Source organism: Drosophila kikkawai, chromosome 2L (genome assembly GCF_030179895.1).
Source record: "Drosophila kikkawai strain 14028-0561.14 chromosome 2L, DkikHiC1v2, whole genome shotgun sequence".
Classification (NCBI taxonomy): domain Eukaryota; kingdom Metazoa; phylum Arthropoda; class Insecta; order Diptera; family Drosophilidae; genus Drosophila; species Drosophila kikkawai.
Window position 1 is genome coordinate 2,264,861 of NC_091728.1, and position 16,396 is coordinate 2,281,256.

The following is a 16,396-nucleotide window of genomic DNA, read 5'->3' on the forward strand; positions in this document are numbered from 1 at the left end:
ACTTTAAGCAAGGTGCGAGAGTGGCTATCGTTGTATTTGTTTTGGTGGGAAAAAAAGTAAATAGTGGGTAATAAATAAAGTAAATAGTTGTATTTTTTGTATTCTTTATTATATCTGTAATCATATCTATATATTTATTAAACATTTACCTCTGACCCTCAATATTTCTTAAACCAAAATAACGCACGCACTACACAACAATTTCTTTACTTTATTTATATTTAAACTTTAACCATGGGTATAAGTTAACGTTGCTTTATAAGAACTTTGACGTGAATCGTGCATTCCCTGTGCCATAAAGTAATTCATCGATCTCTCAAAAGCCCCCAGTTCGTGCCAAATGTGGACAGAGTCTGGTTAGAGCCGCCTCACTTGGGTGATGATGCATCATCATCGACGTCTGTCTGAGAAGCCCACAGACGACGACAGATAAAAATTGTAACTTCCCCAAAAAAACAAAATATATATAAAATATAATAAATACCTCAAAAAACAAAGCCGGCCACATCACGTAGAGCAGCCACCACATGCCGACAATTCTCTCAATGAAATTCTCTTTGGAGTTCTCTCTTTCGAAAGTCAGCAAAAAAAACAAAACATTTTTAAAACACTTTTTGGGCATTTCAAGTTACGAGTATTTTACCCTCCCGGAAACTGACCAAAAATAAAACGGGGAAGCTTAACAAAACAGCCCCCTGACACGAGCCCACAAATCTGGGGAGTTAAAAAATATATTTAATATATTTTACACGGAAAATAATACCACAAAAATAAGTATGATAAAAATAAATACAAATTTGGCCATAGAAAAATAAAAGAGATTACTGGAGAGAGAAAAGTAGAAAGCCGCCTTGCTAAATTATGGAAAAAATAGCTTTTATATATTTTAGAAAATTTCAAAATAATATTAACCTATATTAGTATCTAAAGGTTTATAATGATCTCAAATAAACTTAATAAATAATTCTAAATTCAACCCTATATCACTTCCCAATTTCTCTTTGTGCATTTATCAGCTGCAAGTTACGCATTCAGTCAGTTGCATTCACTTTTGTACCCCCTGTTTAGAGCAAGTTTCCTTAAATCAGAAGGCTTCCTCATCGCTTTTTTCGTTCATCGCCGCATTAAGAATCGCGTCGTCAATTCCGGGCCCCAAAAAAATGCCACAATAATGCCATAAATCTGGGCAAAGTTTTAGGCAGCAATTGCCACTCGACTATCAGGCGCTTATCGGGCCTAAATGCTTTGGCCATTTGATCAGTGTATCAAGTGTATCAGGCGAGTATCAAAAACGTATCAGTGTATCAGTGTATCAGTTTATCAGTGTATCAGTAGTTAAAGTTTACTAATAGTATCTGTGGAATCCATGACTTCATAGTCATGAAATTTTATTTGAACGGTAGCACCTCGTCACACCTGAACTTATCATCGAGGAAGCCCAGCTAATTAATTGATTTCAATTTCGATTTCGATTTTCGCAGCTGAATGGAAGCAACATTCTCAATGAGCCAGCACTTTCGCTTAATAATAGAAATTATAGAGACTATATAGACTCAACCGAAAGGGTCTCCACTCCTTATCGATCGACATTTGAACAATTATGCGAAAATAGACGGGGTGCGCTCATTGCCGCCTGCCAGACTTTACGATTTCCGAGTGGTAAGCGAGCCACAAATAGCACAAATCAGGGTATCATAAATCGAATCATATGGCAGTCACTCCCAAAAATGAACTCAGACGGCTATGAAGCGTACATTATGGAGTAGTATATTAGGGTCTTTTGGGTAATTGTTTTATATTTAGATCAGAAAGCGAGCCACAATGGCCATTAGTGTCAGCGCCAGACTGGCTTCCAGTCCCAGGATTCCCTTGGACAATCCTCCGATGGGCCTGTTGCAGCCATCGTCCCGGCAGAGGTCACATCCACCCACGGACCAGTTCTCAAAGAGTCCATTACAAACGCTGGTGTCATTGCTCGTGCGGGCGGTGGTGCAGCCACGCTTGGTGATCACCGATTCATTCACTGTGCAGGGGGAAAGAAATTAGTTTAATATTATTTTAATTATAATTTTGACAAATTACAGATATATTTTTAATATTTTTGTATAATTTTTTATACCCCAATTTCATTTAATAAACTTTACCCCCCAGTGCAGGGCCACTGTGCATGTTGTGCTATCAGTTTGCCGGATGACTCACAGGCCAACTTATTGATAACTTATCGATGTGGGTGGTAGCATCACCCCAGACAGACATTTATGATGGGTATGGATAATGGTAATGGATATGGGAGTATGAGAATAGGAATCCAGGAAAATACTTACAGTGAAGCCGCACTACATAGCAAAATGGTGTGGGAGCCCCGAGTTGGGCTTGCCGGGCACTTGATCTTCTCCTTCTTTCATCCTCTTCCTCCTCTTCCTCTTCTTCTTCCTCCTCTTCACTCTCAGCTGCGGATTCTGGAGCTGCTGGTGATGCTGCTGGGGTTGCTGCTCCTCCTGCTGCTGCTGCTGCTCCTCCTCCATTTCCTGCTGGCATTATGCCCACTGTAGTTGACTCATCGCTGTCATAGTCCTCTTCCTCTTCGGAGGGAGGAGCAGCTGGGGCAGCAGGTGAAGGTGAGGGAGCTGTCCCAGGACTGGGACTTGGACTGGGACTCGGACTGGGACTCGGACTGGGACTTGAACCTGGACTTGGACTTGGACTTGGACTAGAACTGACAGGTGTGCCATCACACACCTCCATTTCGGTTAATTGAGAGTTCTCGTCGCAGTCCTCGCAAATGTAGCAACGCAAGGCTACAAGAATTAATTTAAATAAATTAATAAATATTTAAAATAATTAAAAAATCTTTAAAAATATTAAATTTAATTTAAATTTAAATAATTTAAGCAAAAAAACAAGATCTTTTTAAAAGACTTTCTCATTTTCCCATTTAATAATAAAAAACCCTTTACTTTTTATGCAAATTTCCCCAAGTGTGTGCACACCCAATGACCTTGGGCCACTCCAGGTGTGCCCCAGTAATACATGTGAGGGTGTGCCTTATCAGCGCCACCTTATCAGCGGGATTACGCAGGGTGAAGGAGGCACCCTTCTGGCGGGTTCAACGTTGCGTATGAGCAACTTTTGCAAGCTCACCTCGCGCGGGTCAATCAATTAGCATGCGAAAAGCTTATACAGCGCCTTGATTTATGACATACCTGAAACACCTGAGCTGCAAACCATAAAGGCCAACACCGCCAGTAAAAGGAAACGCATTTTCTGGGCAGGTAAGAAAATTGGGGTGGCTGAAAAGCTGAAGAAAACAATTTGCCAAAGACGTCAAAAAACAAAAACTTTGGCTGATTGGGAAATCCCCAGCTAATATTCCTTTTTTAAACAATTTTTCCGAGGTTTTTCTATATCTTTTCCCGTTCTCTGCTTGCCAGCCAGCAGTCGCTACCGAAAATTCAAATCAAACTGACAACCCAGAACCTTCTTGAGGCTGTCCTACGGTTTCCTCTATCAAAATTGAGTTCTTTTGCTTATAAAAAAAATAAAAACAGAAAAGACTACATGTAGCTCCCGGAAAGCAGGCACAGAGAACTACAAGTCAGAGACGATAGCATCGCCCCCAAGACTTTCAAATTAACGGTGGAGCGAAAGAGAGAAGAAGACCCAGCCGAGGAGTCCGGGACATTGATAAGCGGCATCTTACATGAGTAATGGGAAAATTATCTTTGATTGCTGAAAACAAGTCGAAAAAAAAAGAGGAAAAACATAACAGAGGAGAACGTGATGTGTAGAGGTTATGAGTCTTGGGTTTTTCTTTTGGGAATAGAAGGGTTAAATACCCTTCAGACTTTAAGGTTTTTTAATATTCTTTATAGTGAATGATAGTTCGTTCTGGTTGGTTATATATTTAAGCTAGAAATGTAAGACAGAAAGGGAAAGCATTATATTTTAAAAGAAAATCTCAAAGAACTTCTTACAGCATTACCCATACGCAGTGTTGCCATTTCTTGTTTTCTAGATTTCAAGGTAGATTTTATATGATAAATTTAGTCAAAAATATATATTTATTAAATTAATTAATAAATAATTTAATAAAAATATATATTTATTAATATACATATTTATAAATATATATTTTTTATTTTGTTGAACAAAGCATAACAGGATTTTATAAATTTATTTTAATTAGTTTTTTAAGTGGTTTATTTAAATATTTAAAATTATAAATCTTTGTTATTTAGTAAAGGTAGACCATAAAGCTTAATAAAAACAAATAAGTAAACTTTTAAAAAGAATATATAAAATAAAATTCCCCCAAAAATACCATTACAGCTCCAAATGTTCATTGAATATCTTTGCTACCCTAGATATATATGCTTTACAAACTGATAATAAGAAATATAAGACACCAAAGAATCTGTTATACTGTCATACAGCATTTATTTGTGTGCACTTTGAAGTTTTTGGTTTTCGGTTTCCATTCAACATTCGCTTATGAACTAAACAAAACTGATTGATTTGCTCGACGGGGCGTACTATATGTTTACAATATATTGCTATTTAGTGCGATTAGGCGGATGTAAGCTCTGTATATTTTTTTGTAATTTAATTTCTTCCATTGCTTTTCTTTTCTGTTTCTAATTGCACATTTACTTTAACATTTATTGCTGTTTTATGTTTAAATTCGCATTATTTTTTGCTTTAAGTTGATTGTTTTTGCTTGTGGCTTCATCAGTTAATTTTTAAACACAAAAATGAATTTAATGCTCATTTAAAATTACCTAAAAATACACTCATATTTGCTGAAAATAAAAGGCAATTGGTGAATTCTCATACCTCCATCGCTCCTAACAATTAATGGCCACAAATATTGCTCAATAAATTATACAATAAAGCTACGCCTCGATCCTTGATATATATATATATTTTTTTAGGGGATATATATAGTACTCTATCTTGACTTTAGACATGAACCCGAAAAGCATCTCTTTATATTTTTTTTGTATCTCTGCAAGTTTCGTATTTGTTTTGAATCAAAGCGAGTCTGTTTGCTTACATTTCTAGGGTCAAAGGTTTCAGGATTTTCAGGGGGGGTTAAGGGGTTACCAGGATTGGGTTTTTGGGTGGTGGATGAGTGACTCAATGGCACTCAAATATTTACAAAGTAAACTGGGTAACGCTAAGGGTAACTCAACCTAAATGCAACCAACGCGCAAGGACGTCCAACCTGCTCCTCCTCCTCCTTAGCAGCCCCAGTGGAGCACAATCATGGCCAGAATGGAGCCCAACGCTAGCGTTATGGCCGCCGCACCATTGCAGTTATCCGTCTTGCAGATGTCACAGAAGAAGGCCTCCTCGGCCGAGGGTTCTTCGCTGTCCCCCGCATCCTGACCATGTCCGCCATGGCCCTGATTCTTGCGACGCTGCTGCCGCTGATCCCGCTCCTCGGTGTTGGGGATACGCAGCTTGGTCCGCAGGATTTCACAGGCATCCGAATCGCCGGTGTCCAGCTGGCAGAAGCGAGCGGTTACCACCTTGCGGGTTTCAGCTGGAAAAATTATGAAGATATTAGTTTGTTTTCAATTAAATTAATTTAATAAATGTTAAAATAAGAATTGGAAGGTTTTCAGCTTCATTTTCTTTTTCTAAAATCTATTTTCTTATAAATAAACTATATTTTTATAGCAAAAACTCATAAATTACTCATTAAAAGCCTTTATCTATCCTCTAAAACTATGATTACATAAACCCTTAATAGACCTTTTCTGGGAACTACCATTGTTTGTGCTTACATTGGTCACAAGTCTCGTGTTGTACCCATAAAAAATATATATGGTATCATACTCTGCAAAGTCTTTAACAATTACTCTGATAAGAAATCAGTCATAAGCCAAGGTAAATATTAAACTTACAATTGACAAAACACTCACAAAAGACTCACAAAGTTGTACAATTAATGATTCACAGGTAGTTTTATATATGGTAAATGCAAGTCAATGTTTTAAAAGTACGAAAAAGCTAAGAATGAATAGTGCACACCTTATTTAAGTAATTATTATTTACTATTTATTATTAAAAAAATTTAAAAAAATAATAAAAGCCAAATCATGATTCACAAAAACTTGCATATACAAAAAATTCCTTAGATTTTGTATTTGTTTTATTTTTATTACTCTTTAAATTATGTTAAAATATATATTTCTTAATATTTATATTTTTTTAATATTTTTTTTTTTTTTATATATAATTTTTATATATTTTATTATTAAATACAAATACTCACGATCTTTGGCCACCACCTTTTGGCAATTCATCAGCGGAAACTTGTTGGCTCCATTATCAAAATAGGAAAACTTGTTGAGGTCGAAAAGCCAAGTGTCCAGTGATTTTATTTTGTCCAAAGTGCATTCCTTAAGTAAATAATTTAATCATTTATAAGATTATTATTTTCAATTCATTATTTATTTTATGAAAACAAAGCCTGAGCATTGATCAAGACCTGGTAATTGAGGTATTAATTACTATTGCAGTTTGTTGCAACAGAATTATCTTATCGGTGGGCGGGTAGAGCAACTGATACCACAGACGACCTTGGTTATCAGAGAGTGGGAATACTTGCCCACTTGAACTCCATTCACTTGACCCAAATGTGGGAAGATTAGAGTCAGTTCTAGTGAAGTAGTAAAGCGCTTTAAGCCACTTCAAAGCGAGTGGGGGAAGCCCCTTTTCGAGGGGTAGGAATTAATAGAGGAGTACTTGGGAAAATCGGTTGGTAATTGATTCTAGTTAGAAGTTTAATTTGAAAAGCATTCATAATTAAATGAAAAATCTTTAAGAGGGGAATCACCTTTATCTACTAAAGGAAACTCATAAAACTTTAATATCTTTATGATTAAGTCTACAAGATATCTGGTTTTCTCCTTAAAAAACGATAGGAATTATTACACTTATCGTGTTTATGGTAAATTTATATTTATATTTTGATAATTTCTCAATATTTACTAGGCCAATATGACTTTGAATTATTTACCCTAGAGATAAGACTCTCTATATTTGCCCATATTTGCACTCAAATTATTGCGTATTCAAATCTTTAATGTCGTCCAACAAACTTGAATCGAAAATGTGATTACCTTCAGCGTCACTAATTTGATTTTGTATTATTTATTTGGACAAGAAAGTGGGTGAGATAAGATTTTAATGATGACATTTGAAGATTTTCTTCAGTTCACAAATGCCGCATTCACAAATTTGTTTTGACAAACGAAATAAATTTTGGGGGATTTAACTTGTGACTTCCTTTATGATAATTTCTAATGATAATAAATGATTTGTTTTAAAGAAATCACATTAGTTTTGTTGATAAACAATATAATTTATGGGTTTTATAATTAGCAAATAATTATTGATTTCAGGAGGTAAAGATTTGAATTAATTGTAGTTTTATTAGTGAATATATATTATATATTTTTCTAATTTCCTCTTCAAAATCCAAACCATTTTCAACTCGTTTCCAAAAGCTAATCGCTCATGTCGCCACTTGAAACACAAATCGAATTAATTCTGCAAGGAGATTTTCACAAGAAAAACCTGTCAGCAGCTCGTTAGGTGAAAATTTACGTTTGTTTGCAGCTTTTCCGAAAGAATTTCAACTGTTTGGCACGTGGCCTGCCTGACCTACAACCCCCCCGAAAAAAAGATGCCAGTAACAGAAAATTCACTTAACGTGGGAAAAAGGGATAAGGGAGGCCCGGGAAAAGGCTTGGAAAAATCCTTAAAAGAGTGAAAGCGGTGGAAGGAGGGGGGCCCACACAAGAGGACGACGACGTTGCACGTTTCCGTTTCCGCTTTGTGTGGGCTCTATTTTCAACTATTTCTTCCCTTTCACCTTTTTCTTCTTTATTTTTTGTTGCTTTTGTTGGTGCTAAAATTTATGTGCCCCGTCGTTTTAATTTGTGAAGCACTCTGATTAAGGTCAGGCGCGGTCCGATTTAGATTTCTACCAATGAAAAGGTTGGGCCAGGTCAAACAACAGGTCCTGGGTCCCAGGTTCTTAGTCCAATCATCAATCAATCCTTGCTGATGGATGGTCTACGGACGCCAGATGTTTATACACTTACCTCTGCCATTATGGTGGAATTGGAGCCCAGATCGGCGCAGCTGGGATTATCGCTAGAGTCGCAGACAAAGCACTTGATCGCGGCGCCTAAGGGATAATGTTTTATAATATATTTTTTATTGATATTATATATTATTTTATTCATTATTATATTTTAATTTATGTTTATATTATTATATTTTTATTTATTGTATTATTTTAAGAGGAAGGAAATTGAATTTAGATTTGAAAACCATTCATTTAAGCACTTTAAAATATTTAACCTTAACTAAGGAAATTTATAGAAAATAATGAAATAATTTTTGATACTTTTTAAAGGTATTTCAAGGCTAAAGAAATTTCTAAATATTTTTTTTTATTATTCAGCTTAGCTGCAACCAAATTTTCTTTCATTTAAATAAATTTGAGCAACTAAATAAATTGTTTATCATATTTTTCCAACAGTAATTATATAATTACTATTTTTAGAACTACTTTTTTTGCTAGATATTTTTTTATAAACTATAAAGTAATTAAAATGTATTAATTATTAAAAAGTATAATTAATTAAAATTAATAAATTTATTTCCAAAGGTAAAATACATCCTGCATTATTTATATTAAGATAGAATATTATTTTTATATATTAGAGCGGAAGGCCTCGGTAGCCATTGCTCATTATCCTTTGTTAACTTTTAGTTTATAACTATTAGTTAGCATTAAATAAATAAATAAATTTTTATATATTTATTTTATCAACAAAAATCCAAAAAATTATTTTAAACATTTTAAAAAAATATTAAAAAACTTAATACAGGTTTCTTTTGACTTTATCCTATTTTAACATTAATTTTTCTCATCTTTTCCAATATAGTTTTTCAAAATTATCCGACAGATTCCAATCACACATATCACACACCATTCGAAATGAAGGCCATCAAAAAGGCCAAAAGCAGCAACAAAACTCCCGACATCTTTTCCAGCACTTTTATTTCCAACTTTCTCAGATATATGTATATTCCCTTCCCGGAGCAATGAGATTTTTCAAATATTTTCAAACACTTGCACACTTTTCTCTCATTTAATTTTATATTCGCAGTCGAGAAGGTTCTGGCACAGCCGTTGGCCAAAGGCAAACTGAAATTGGAAGCCAGCTCAGCGAAGGCAAGAGCCCGAAGCCCACAAAAGAACACAAGCCGAACACGAATAGAACGAGGACGTCATCGTTTTGCCGAAGCTGCTCGAAGCTTGAAGCCTTCGTCCTTCGTCCTTTGTCCTTCGTCCCGGGGATCTGTGGCGCTGCGTGGGTGCGTTGCTCGAGTGGCTCCTGATTCCGACAGTAATAACGTCTTGGCCGCCCCACATGGCAGCCGAGCAAGAAATTATTTAAATTGCCAAACTGCAGAGGGGCCAAAAGGCAGCCAGAAACCGTCAAAAAAAAAAAGAGAGAGCTGCAGAACCGCAGGACTTCGACGAAACCAAAATAAAACGAAATAAAAAAAAGAAATGCAATTTCCTAGCGGCCAAAATACTTTTGCCTTTGAGCTGTGGCTCAAACAGCGTCAATTTAAATCATAAGAAAAATTGGGGAAAAGAATTTGAATAATAATTTTTGTTTTTAAAATAATGGGGATCTCTTTTTAAGCTGGGAAATAGGTAATTTAAAAATATAGGTTACTTTTAAAGGCTTTAAATAATTTTTTTATAATTATCTTACCTTCAATTTCTTAATATTTTGAGTTATGCCTCTAAAAGCGTCAATTTATCCATAAAAAAATTGCAGGAAAGACTTTGAATAATTCTTGAAATAAGTTAGAATACTTTTAAAGGCTTTAAATAATTTTTAATAAATATTTTACCTTAAGTTCCTTCTCCCACAGACCTGACCACCGACCCATTTGACCCCTAGGCAAAGCCAGATAAGCTCGCTTTCCAGGCTAAAATGAAATTACGTATTCATAAAATACGCAAAGAATGAAGAGGAAAAAATAACCAGACTCCTGCGAGAGGAGACTCTGTTGAAATATGAGTGCCCAGGGAGTTGGTTAGGCCAGGATCCACGAAGAGGAGGAGGCGGAGGAGAATCACGTTGAGGACACGTTGGACCCCCGGGGGTATCATAGGATGGCAGCACAAAAGCAGAGCAATTAGTGGCGCCCAAGAGCGAAAAACTCATCCGCATTTGCCGGCGGTTTTTTTTTTTTATCCTGACCTCGTCGCAGGACCACAAGACGACATCCGGCTGGGGTTTTAATTTATCGCCCACTTCCCACTCTTCCCAGCTGATAGCCCCAGCAATCCTGTGCCAAGCGTTTCCATTTATCATAAACAATGCAGACCGTGATTGGTGTAGGTCGTGGCCCTGGCCCCAAAAAAAAATCCGCCACGAAAGCGTTGGCTAATGTTCCGATTGTTCCTATCAGCACACGCCTGTGGTTTTATTTTTTTTTTCTTCTTTTTGCAAAAGTTGGATAAGCTTGGAGCAGGTGTGAATAGGTGGGTTAAACTCAAGTGGGGAGTACCTACTGCACTCTAGACTTTACTGGCGGTAGTTTTGAAGGTAGTTAATGCCATGACAGACAGGGTCACTGTGGTTTTTGTTAAGGGAAGTTGTGAAGTATTATTTAAAATTAATATTTGAAATGTTATTTAATAAAAAAAATTTATTTGGGAAACATATTTAATGGCATTTCATATTTGAAATCATTTTTGTCACCTTGAAATATTTAATAGTAATAAAAACTCTATTCTTTAGAGAATTTATAGTCCTTTTCTCTATTCTTGCTTTATTTTTTCTATTAAAAAGAATTCTATAACAGTTCCCATAGTTAATTAAAATATTTCTTTAATAATATATCCCATTCTTAAGTTAGCTTAAGCTTGTAAAACAAAATATACATTTTAAACCGTATCAATTTCATTACAAACTTTCCCTTCACCTTGGCAACTTGCTCTAGTTACTCCCTAAAGTTTTTCCCTGGGATTAAGCTGCCTTACTCGACCTTTGAGCCTTAAATAAAAACAACTTTACTCAGTTTATTAAACTTTCTTAAGGGACAACAACTTTTGGCAGTGAAAATTCCCTTTTTAATTATCCCAATTTTAGCTGGAAACCCTACACAATTCCAAATCAGAAACAAAATTCAATTACCCTTTAGTGCCGGCCATTTCCACATGGATTTTCGCGTTTTTCCTGGCTTTGGGCCATGGGAAATTGCGAAATTGCAGCCTGTTGCCGACGGAGTTTCATTTTTTTTTTTTGGGCAAAACGAAAGTGAAATCAGAGCCTGGCCGCGTGACAAGGATACATTTGGCTCAAGTGCTGTGTCTGTGTCTGGGACAAAGGCGATGACGTGGACGCTGTTGATGTCATAATTCCTTGGGTCCTGGCCATGGCATGCCGACACTTCATTACGCTAAACACCGACTGGACATAATTAAAAACGGTTTACGCACGCCTCCGTTTCCGTTTCCGGTTGGCATTTAGTTCCAGTTCGAGTTCTCTGTTTCCTGTGAAAGGTCAGCCATAACTTATGCTTTCGATTTTTACAACTTGACACATTTTTGCCAGTACTTGGCAACCTTTACAGGCTCTTTATCTCTGCATCGAACCGTAAACCTAGCCTTTACCTTGGCCATAAATTTTGTGTTGCCAAAAAGACTGAAAAAAAGAGGCCACACACAAGTTCCTGCTCTCTTTTTTGCTGCTCAACCCTTAATTTGTTGCAAATTCTGGGCCGGCAATACTAATTGAAAAACTTTTTTCCCCTACTTCAGCTGCATTTCTGCAGCAATAAAATATTTACGATTTTGGCTAGCCGCACAACAAAAAATTACACTCAGCCTGTGTATGTGTGTGTCAGTCCCACCGATAATGGGCTCTGCATAGTCACTCGTTTGGTTCTGTTCTCTGTTTTGTGTTGACTCTGGTTTAATTGCGTTTTATTACGTATACGCACCGAGGTACGCCGCCAGCTGCCAATTAACTTGCCACAAGGCCGAGGGGGAGGAGGGGGAGTTGGGGGAAACCAATTCCATGGTAGCTATGTAGGTAGCTTGCAGCAATAAACATAAAACTTTATCGTTGGCCATATCTGCAGCCTCTGGGCAAATCAATCGCTTGCAAATGCGCTTGGAAAATGGTGGAAAAGCTGCAAGGAAACACGCACACAATGGCTAAACACACACAGACATTTGATAGTGGGGGTTAAGCCTGCACTTTATATTGAAGCCTCGACAGCGTAGGTATTTTATGGATACTTTTTATGGCTGATTGGGGATTCAAACTGGCTCAGAACTTGAATTTAAATAAATTTCAATTGACTTGTTGGACAAGGGAATTTATTGGGGATACAGGAAGCTTAGAGACATCAGAGAAATAGATTAGAATGAAAGAAGAGGTTCCTTAAATATTAAATAAAAAAGATATATACTTTTCTTAATGGTTTCTTTTCCTTTACCCACTTCCCTAACTTAAAATCCAATAAAAACCGTCACAACTCAATAAAGCTCTCGCCATCTAAGCCACCTAAAAGTTCCTCCGCCGATCATCTTCAGAATTTCAAGCACCTGAAATCAATTTGGCAGGCAAACACAATGCCAAAGTACGTAATTTTTTCCAGCAATCACTTGCACTTGACTGGCAATTCCATTAGGCTTCGAGCAGCAGCAGCAGCCAGCCTCAGGTGGAGAAAGAAAAATCGCCAGAAAAGCCAGGAAAAGTGAGGTGCATTTCCGCTCTATTGTCCTCTCTGGTCTCTAAGCCATTTACAGGTCAATGAGCTGCTACTCGGAGCACGTCTCTGCGAGAGGAAGAGAAAAAGGGCTTTGCCAGCAATTTGTAGGTGTCTTCCTCACGCTCGGTCTTGGTCTCGGATGCACGTGCACTGGCTATGCACTGGCAGCTTCATCACCATCATCTTCACAGACAGCAATCAGCTACCGAGAGGGCGTGACAAATACAAAATATCATTGCATACTTCTAGGTTGCCGCGAGAAATATTTACTGCGCATTGCGTATACGCCACGCAGGCACCAGAGACGTGACTCAATGCCAGAGAACAATAAAAATAGTTTCATGTGTAAAAGCCAACAAATATAAATCAAGCCACTGATTAACATGGGGGGGAAGCTCTAAAATGCCAGAGACAAGGAAAACTTGGTTGAGATTTTATTTCTTGGGTTAAAGAATATGTGGAGTAATATGTTTACTATTTTCTAAGTTGGAAATAATTTTGGGGCAGAAAAAAGAAAACATATTTGACCGAGTTTTCTTAGACTTTAAACTTAGATTTGTAATGTTTTTAAATATATTTACTTCTTCTTTAGAAGTCAAAAATATTTCCTTGAATATTACAAAGATTATACACAAAATTTAACGCAGTTAACTAAATTATTTTAAATTTTTAATAGTCTATCTATAATTAATACAAAATTTAGCTCCTTAAACACTTTAAATTTATTACAAATAATTTGTTCTTTACTAATTTTCCTTGTTTTTTTGTTGTTTACCCTCAATTCCAAGCCGCAAAATTATTATTTCACTGAGAAATAATATATCCCAGCTTCCATGACATGAAAAACAAAAGATTATAGAAAACCCTAGAACAAAGACAACTTTATTTTTAGGGTGGTGGTTTTCTTTGGGATTTCTTTGTTTTCTTGGCCCCTCGACCCACACTGCGTATGCGCAATTTGGCGCTTAATGACGTTTATGGCAGCTTACGTTTATGTTGCATACTTTCGAGCGCCAGTCAAGTGTGAAACTTGCCAGCGAGAAAAACAAAAAATTACAAAGAGAAAAACTTGAAGCTCAATTCAATTAGTTGTAAGCTCTATTGTTAGTGAACATTTAGCAAGGTTTTGCGGTTTACAAAATAAATATATGAATTTTGGGATCGTATATTATAGAAATATAAAGAAACTTCAGCATATAATATGAGAGTGGGTTACAAAATATTTTTATAATTATAAAATTAAAATATATATAAATTCTTTTAATAAAGCAAATTTTATGGTTAATTTTTAAACAATTTCGTAAAGTTATAGTAGTTTTCTAAAGGGCATATCAAATTTAATTAAAGAAACCTTACGCTATAAGCAAGGTTTTATTGAAATAAGAAACACTCTTTTATTTTAAAAATTCCTAAAATTATAGAATAATACAAACAAAACAATTTATTTCCTCTAGACCTACAGAAACCTTTATTAAATTAAATTAAAAGAATTAATAATTGAGTTATTAGGAGTCAAAAAAAAATATTAAAAAAATCTTAAAACCTTTTAACTTACTTAAATGTAAATATGACATTTTAAATAAAAATAAAAATATTCTTAATAAATAAAAATATTGAATAATTTCAATACAAAACTCACTAAAATCTCTACACCTTTTTTTCCCCTTGAATACTTTTAGGCTTAAAGTTAAAAGACCCTTTAATAAACTCAACGAATTACACACAAAACTTAAGCATTTATTTAACACAACTCAGCTCACATGTGTCATTTAATGTTTACAAATTAAACAATCAAAGAAAATACGAGTGCCAAAAAAAGCTGCTGAAATACATACATGAGAACACCAAGACCACCAACAATAACAAATGATTGGGCCAGCGTTTTTGGCGAGGGCGCTCAGTGAATTCAAAATCAATGTTTTTTATGTTGGCGCCACGCTGTCCACGAAAATAAAAGGAAGCGTGGAGCGACTGAGCAGACAGAGACAAGGCTGCTGCCCCAATGGAGGCAGTGGGCGTGGCATTCGGAGATGAGCTTGCTGCGGATGCTGTTGCTGTGGCACACAAAAAGGCGATGGGCGATGGGCGCCTCTCTGTCGGCAGAACGCACAGCCATAGACAAAGGCTGCAGGACCATTCGCATTGAGCATTTCAGTATTTTGAGCTGTTGGCGACGACAGAGCACAAATGCTAACGCATGTAGGTCGACCCACTACAAGTACAAACATATACATATCTGCTACCCGCATCTGTCTCTGCTCTGTATTTGTAGCTGTATCTGTATCTGTGTATCCTGTGTGGCCTGTGTATCTGTGCGAACGCGTTCCGGTGGCTGTGTGTGTGCCAAAGACAAACAGCAACTGGCTGGGCATTAAAGTCACTGGCCAAAGTCCACAAAAAATGATGTGTATTTAGGAAAAAAATATTCTAGAAAATTTGCATCTATAAAATATATAGTTTTAAGTATAAAATAAAAAATATATTAATTAAAAAGAAGCGAATGATTAAATTTTAAACCATTTCGTAAAATAATTGTGCATTTTTAAGGGCCATTAATAATTTATTTAAGGAAATCTTACACTATTGCCAAACTTTTATTGAAATAATAAATACATTTTGATTAGGTATTTAATTTTTAAGTATTTTAAAATCCATAAAATTATAAAAAAATACCCTATATTTTTAATAGATTTTAATAATTTAAAGTAAAAGACAAAATAAGTTTCTTAAAACCTTTAATAAATATCCTAATAATTTTTATTCCCCAATTTTAAATCTAGAAAATTTTTCTATTTATTTTTATTATTATTTTTTTTTGGTATTATATATTATTATTTATATTTATTATATTTCTATTTTTATTATTTATTTATATTTATTATATTCCTAGTTAAATTATTTATTTATATTTCTTATATTATTTTTTATAACTTTCTATTTATTATATTTCTATTTTTATTTATTAATTATTTTTATTATATTCCTATTTATATTATTTATTTATATATATTTTATATTATAATTTATATTACATTTTTTCACCCAGTGCACTTCTCACTTGGCGTGCGGTTCTGTGCTTGACTTAATGGCCCAACATGTCGTCAGAATTCTCTCCTCCTCGCCCATCCTCCCAACAATAAAAACTAACAAAGTTGCCCTATTATTTTTGGCCTGCGTAGACAGTGACTTTGACTTTCTCTGGGCCACAAAACAGACATAGCAGCAGACATTTTGGCAGCAGGACTGAGGGACTGGGAAAACAGGACATGACAGGAGTGAGGGTGTGTGCGAGTCCTTGGTCAACTTATGCGTTACATATGAAAATTTTCGATTTTATATAATTGCCGAGCCACATTTCGCACATCTCCGCCCCCTTCTTTTGGGGTGGAATGGAATGCCTAATGCATAAATTCCCGCCCTCAGTTTGGCCTTTAATGGTTTTGGACTGAAAGTGATTTAAGTGCTAAACATAAATAATTGAATTGCTGCCAGGGGAATGTGTGTGGGAGTTTATGCAACGATAATTTATGGTCAATATTTTTGGACATTAAAGTGGTTTCTCGAA

General features: G+C 35.6%; 2 protein-coding genes across 2 annotated transcripts; both read right to left on the reverse strand.

Annotated features, from left to right (window-relative positions):
* Positions 1-1,768: 1,768 nt before the first annotated feature.
* LOC108079584 (uncharacterized) lies at positions 1,769-3,565 on the reverse strand. Its single transcript, XM_017173928.3, has 3 exons — positions 3,204-3,565; positions 2,325-2,798; positions 1,769-2,023 (listed from the first exon to the last, which is right to left on the reverse strand). The coding sequence occupies exons 1-3, from the start codon at positions 3,259-3,261 to the stop codon at positions 1,800-1,802; spliced, it is 756 nt and encodes a 251-aa protein (XP_017029417.1). The 5' UTR covers positions 3,262-3,565; the 3' UTR covers positions 1,769-1,799.
* Positions 3,566-4,413: 848 nt separating this feature from the next.
* witty (without maturity) lies at positions 4,414-9,215 on the reverse strand. The gene is made up of 4 exons (XM_017173925.3): positions 9,015-9,215; positions 8,118-8,203; positions 6,281-6,407; positions 4,414-5,545 (listed from the first exon to the last, which is right to left on the reverse strand). The coding sequence occupies exons 1-4, from the start codon at positions 9,067-9,069 to the stop codon at positions 5,241-5,243; spliced, it is 573 nt and encodes a 190-aa protein (XP_017029414.1). The 5' UTR covers positions 9,070-9,215; the 3' UTR covers positions 4,414-5,240.
* Between the last annotated feature and the right edge of the window lie 7,181 nt (positions 9,216-16,396).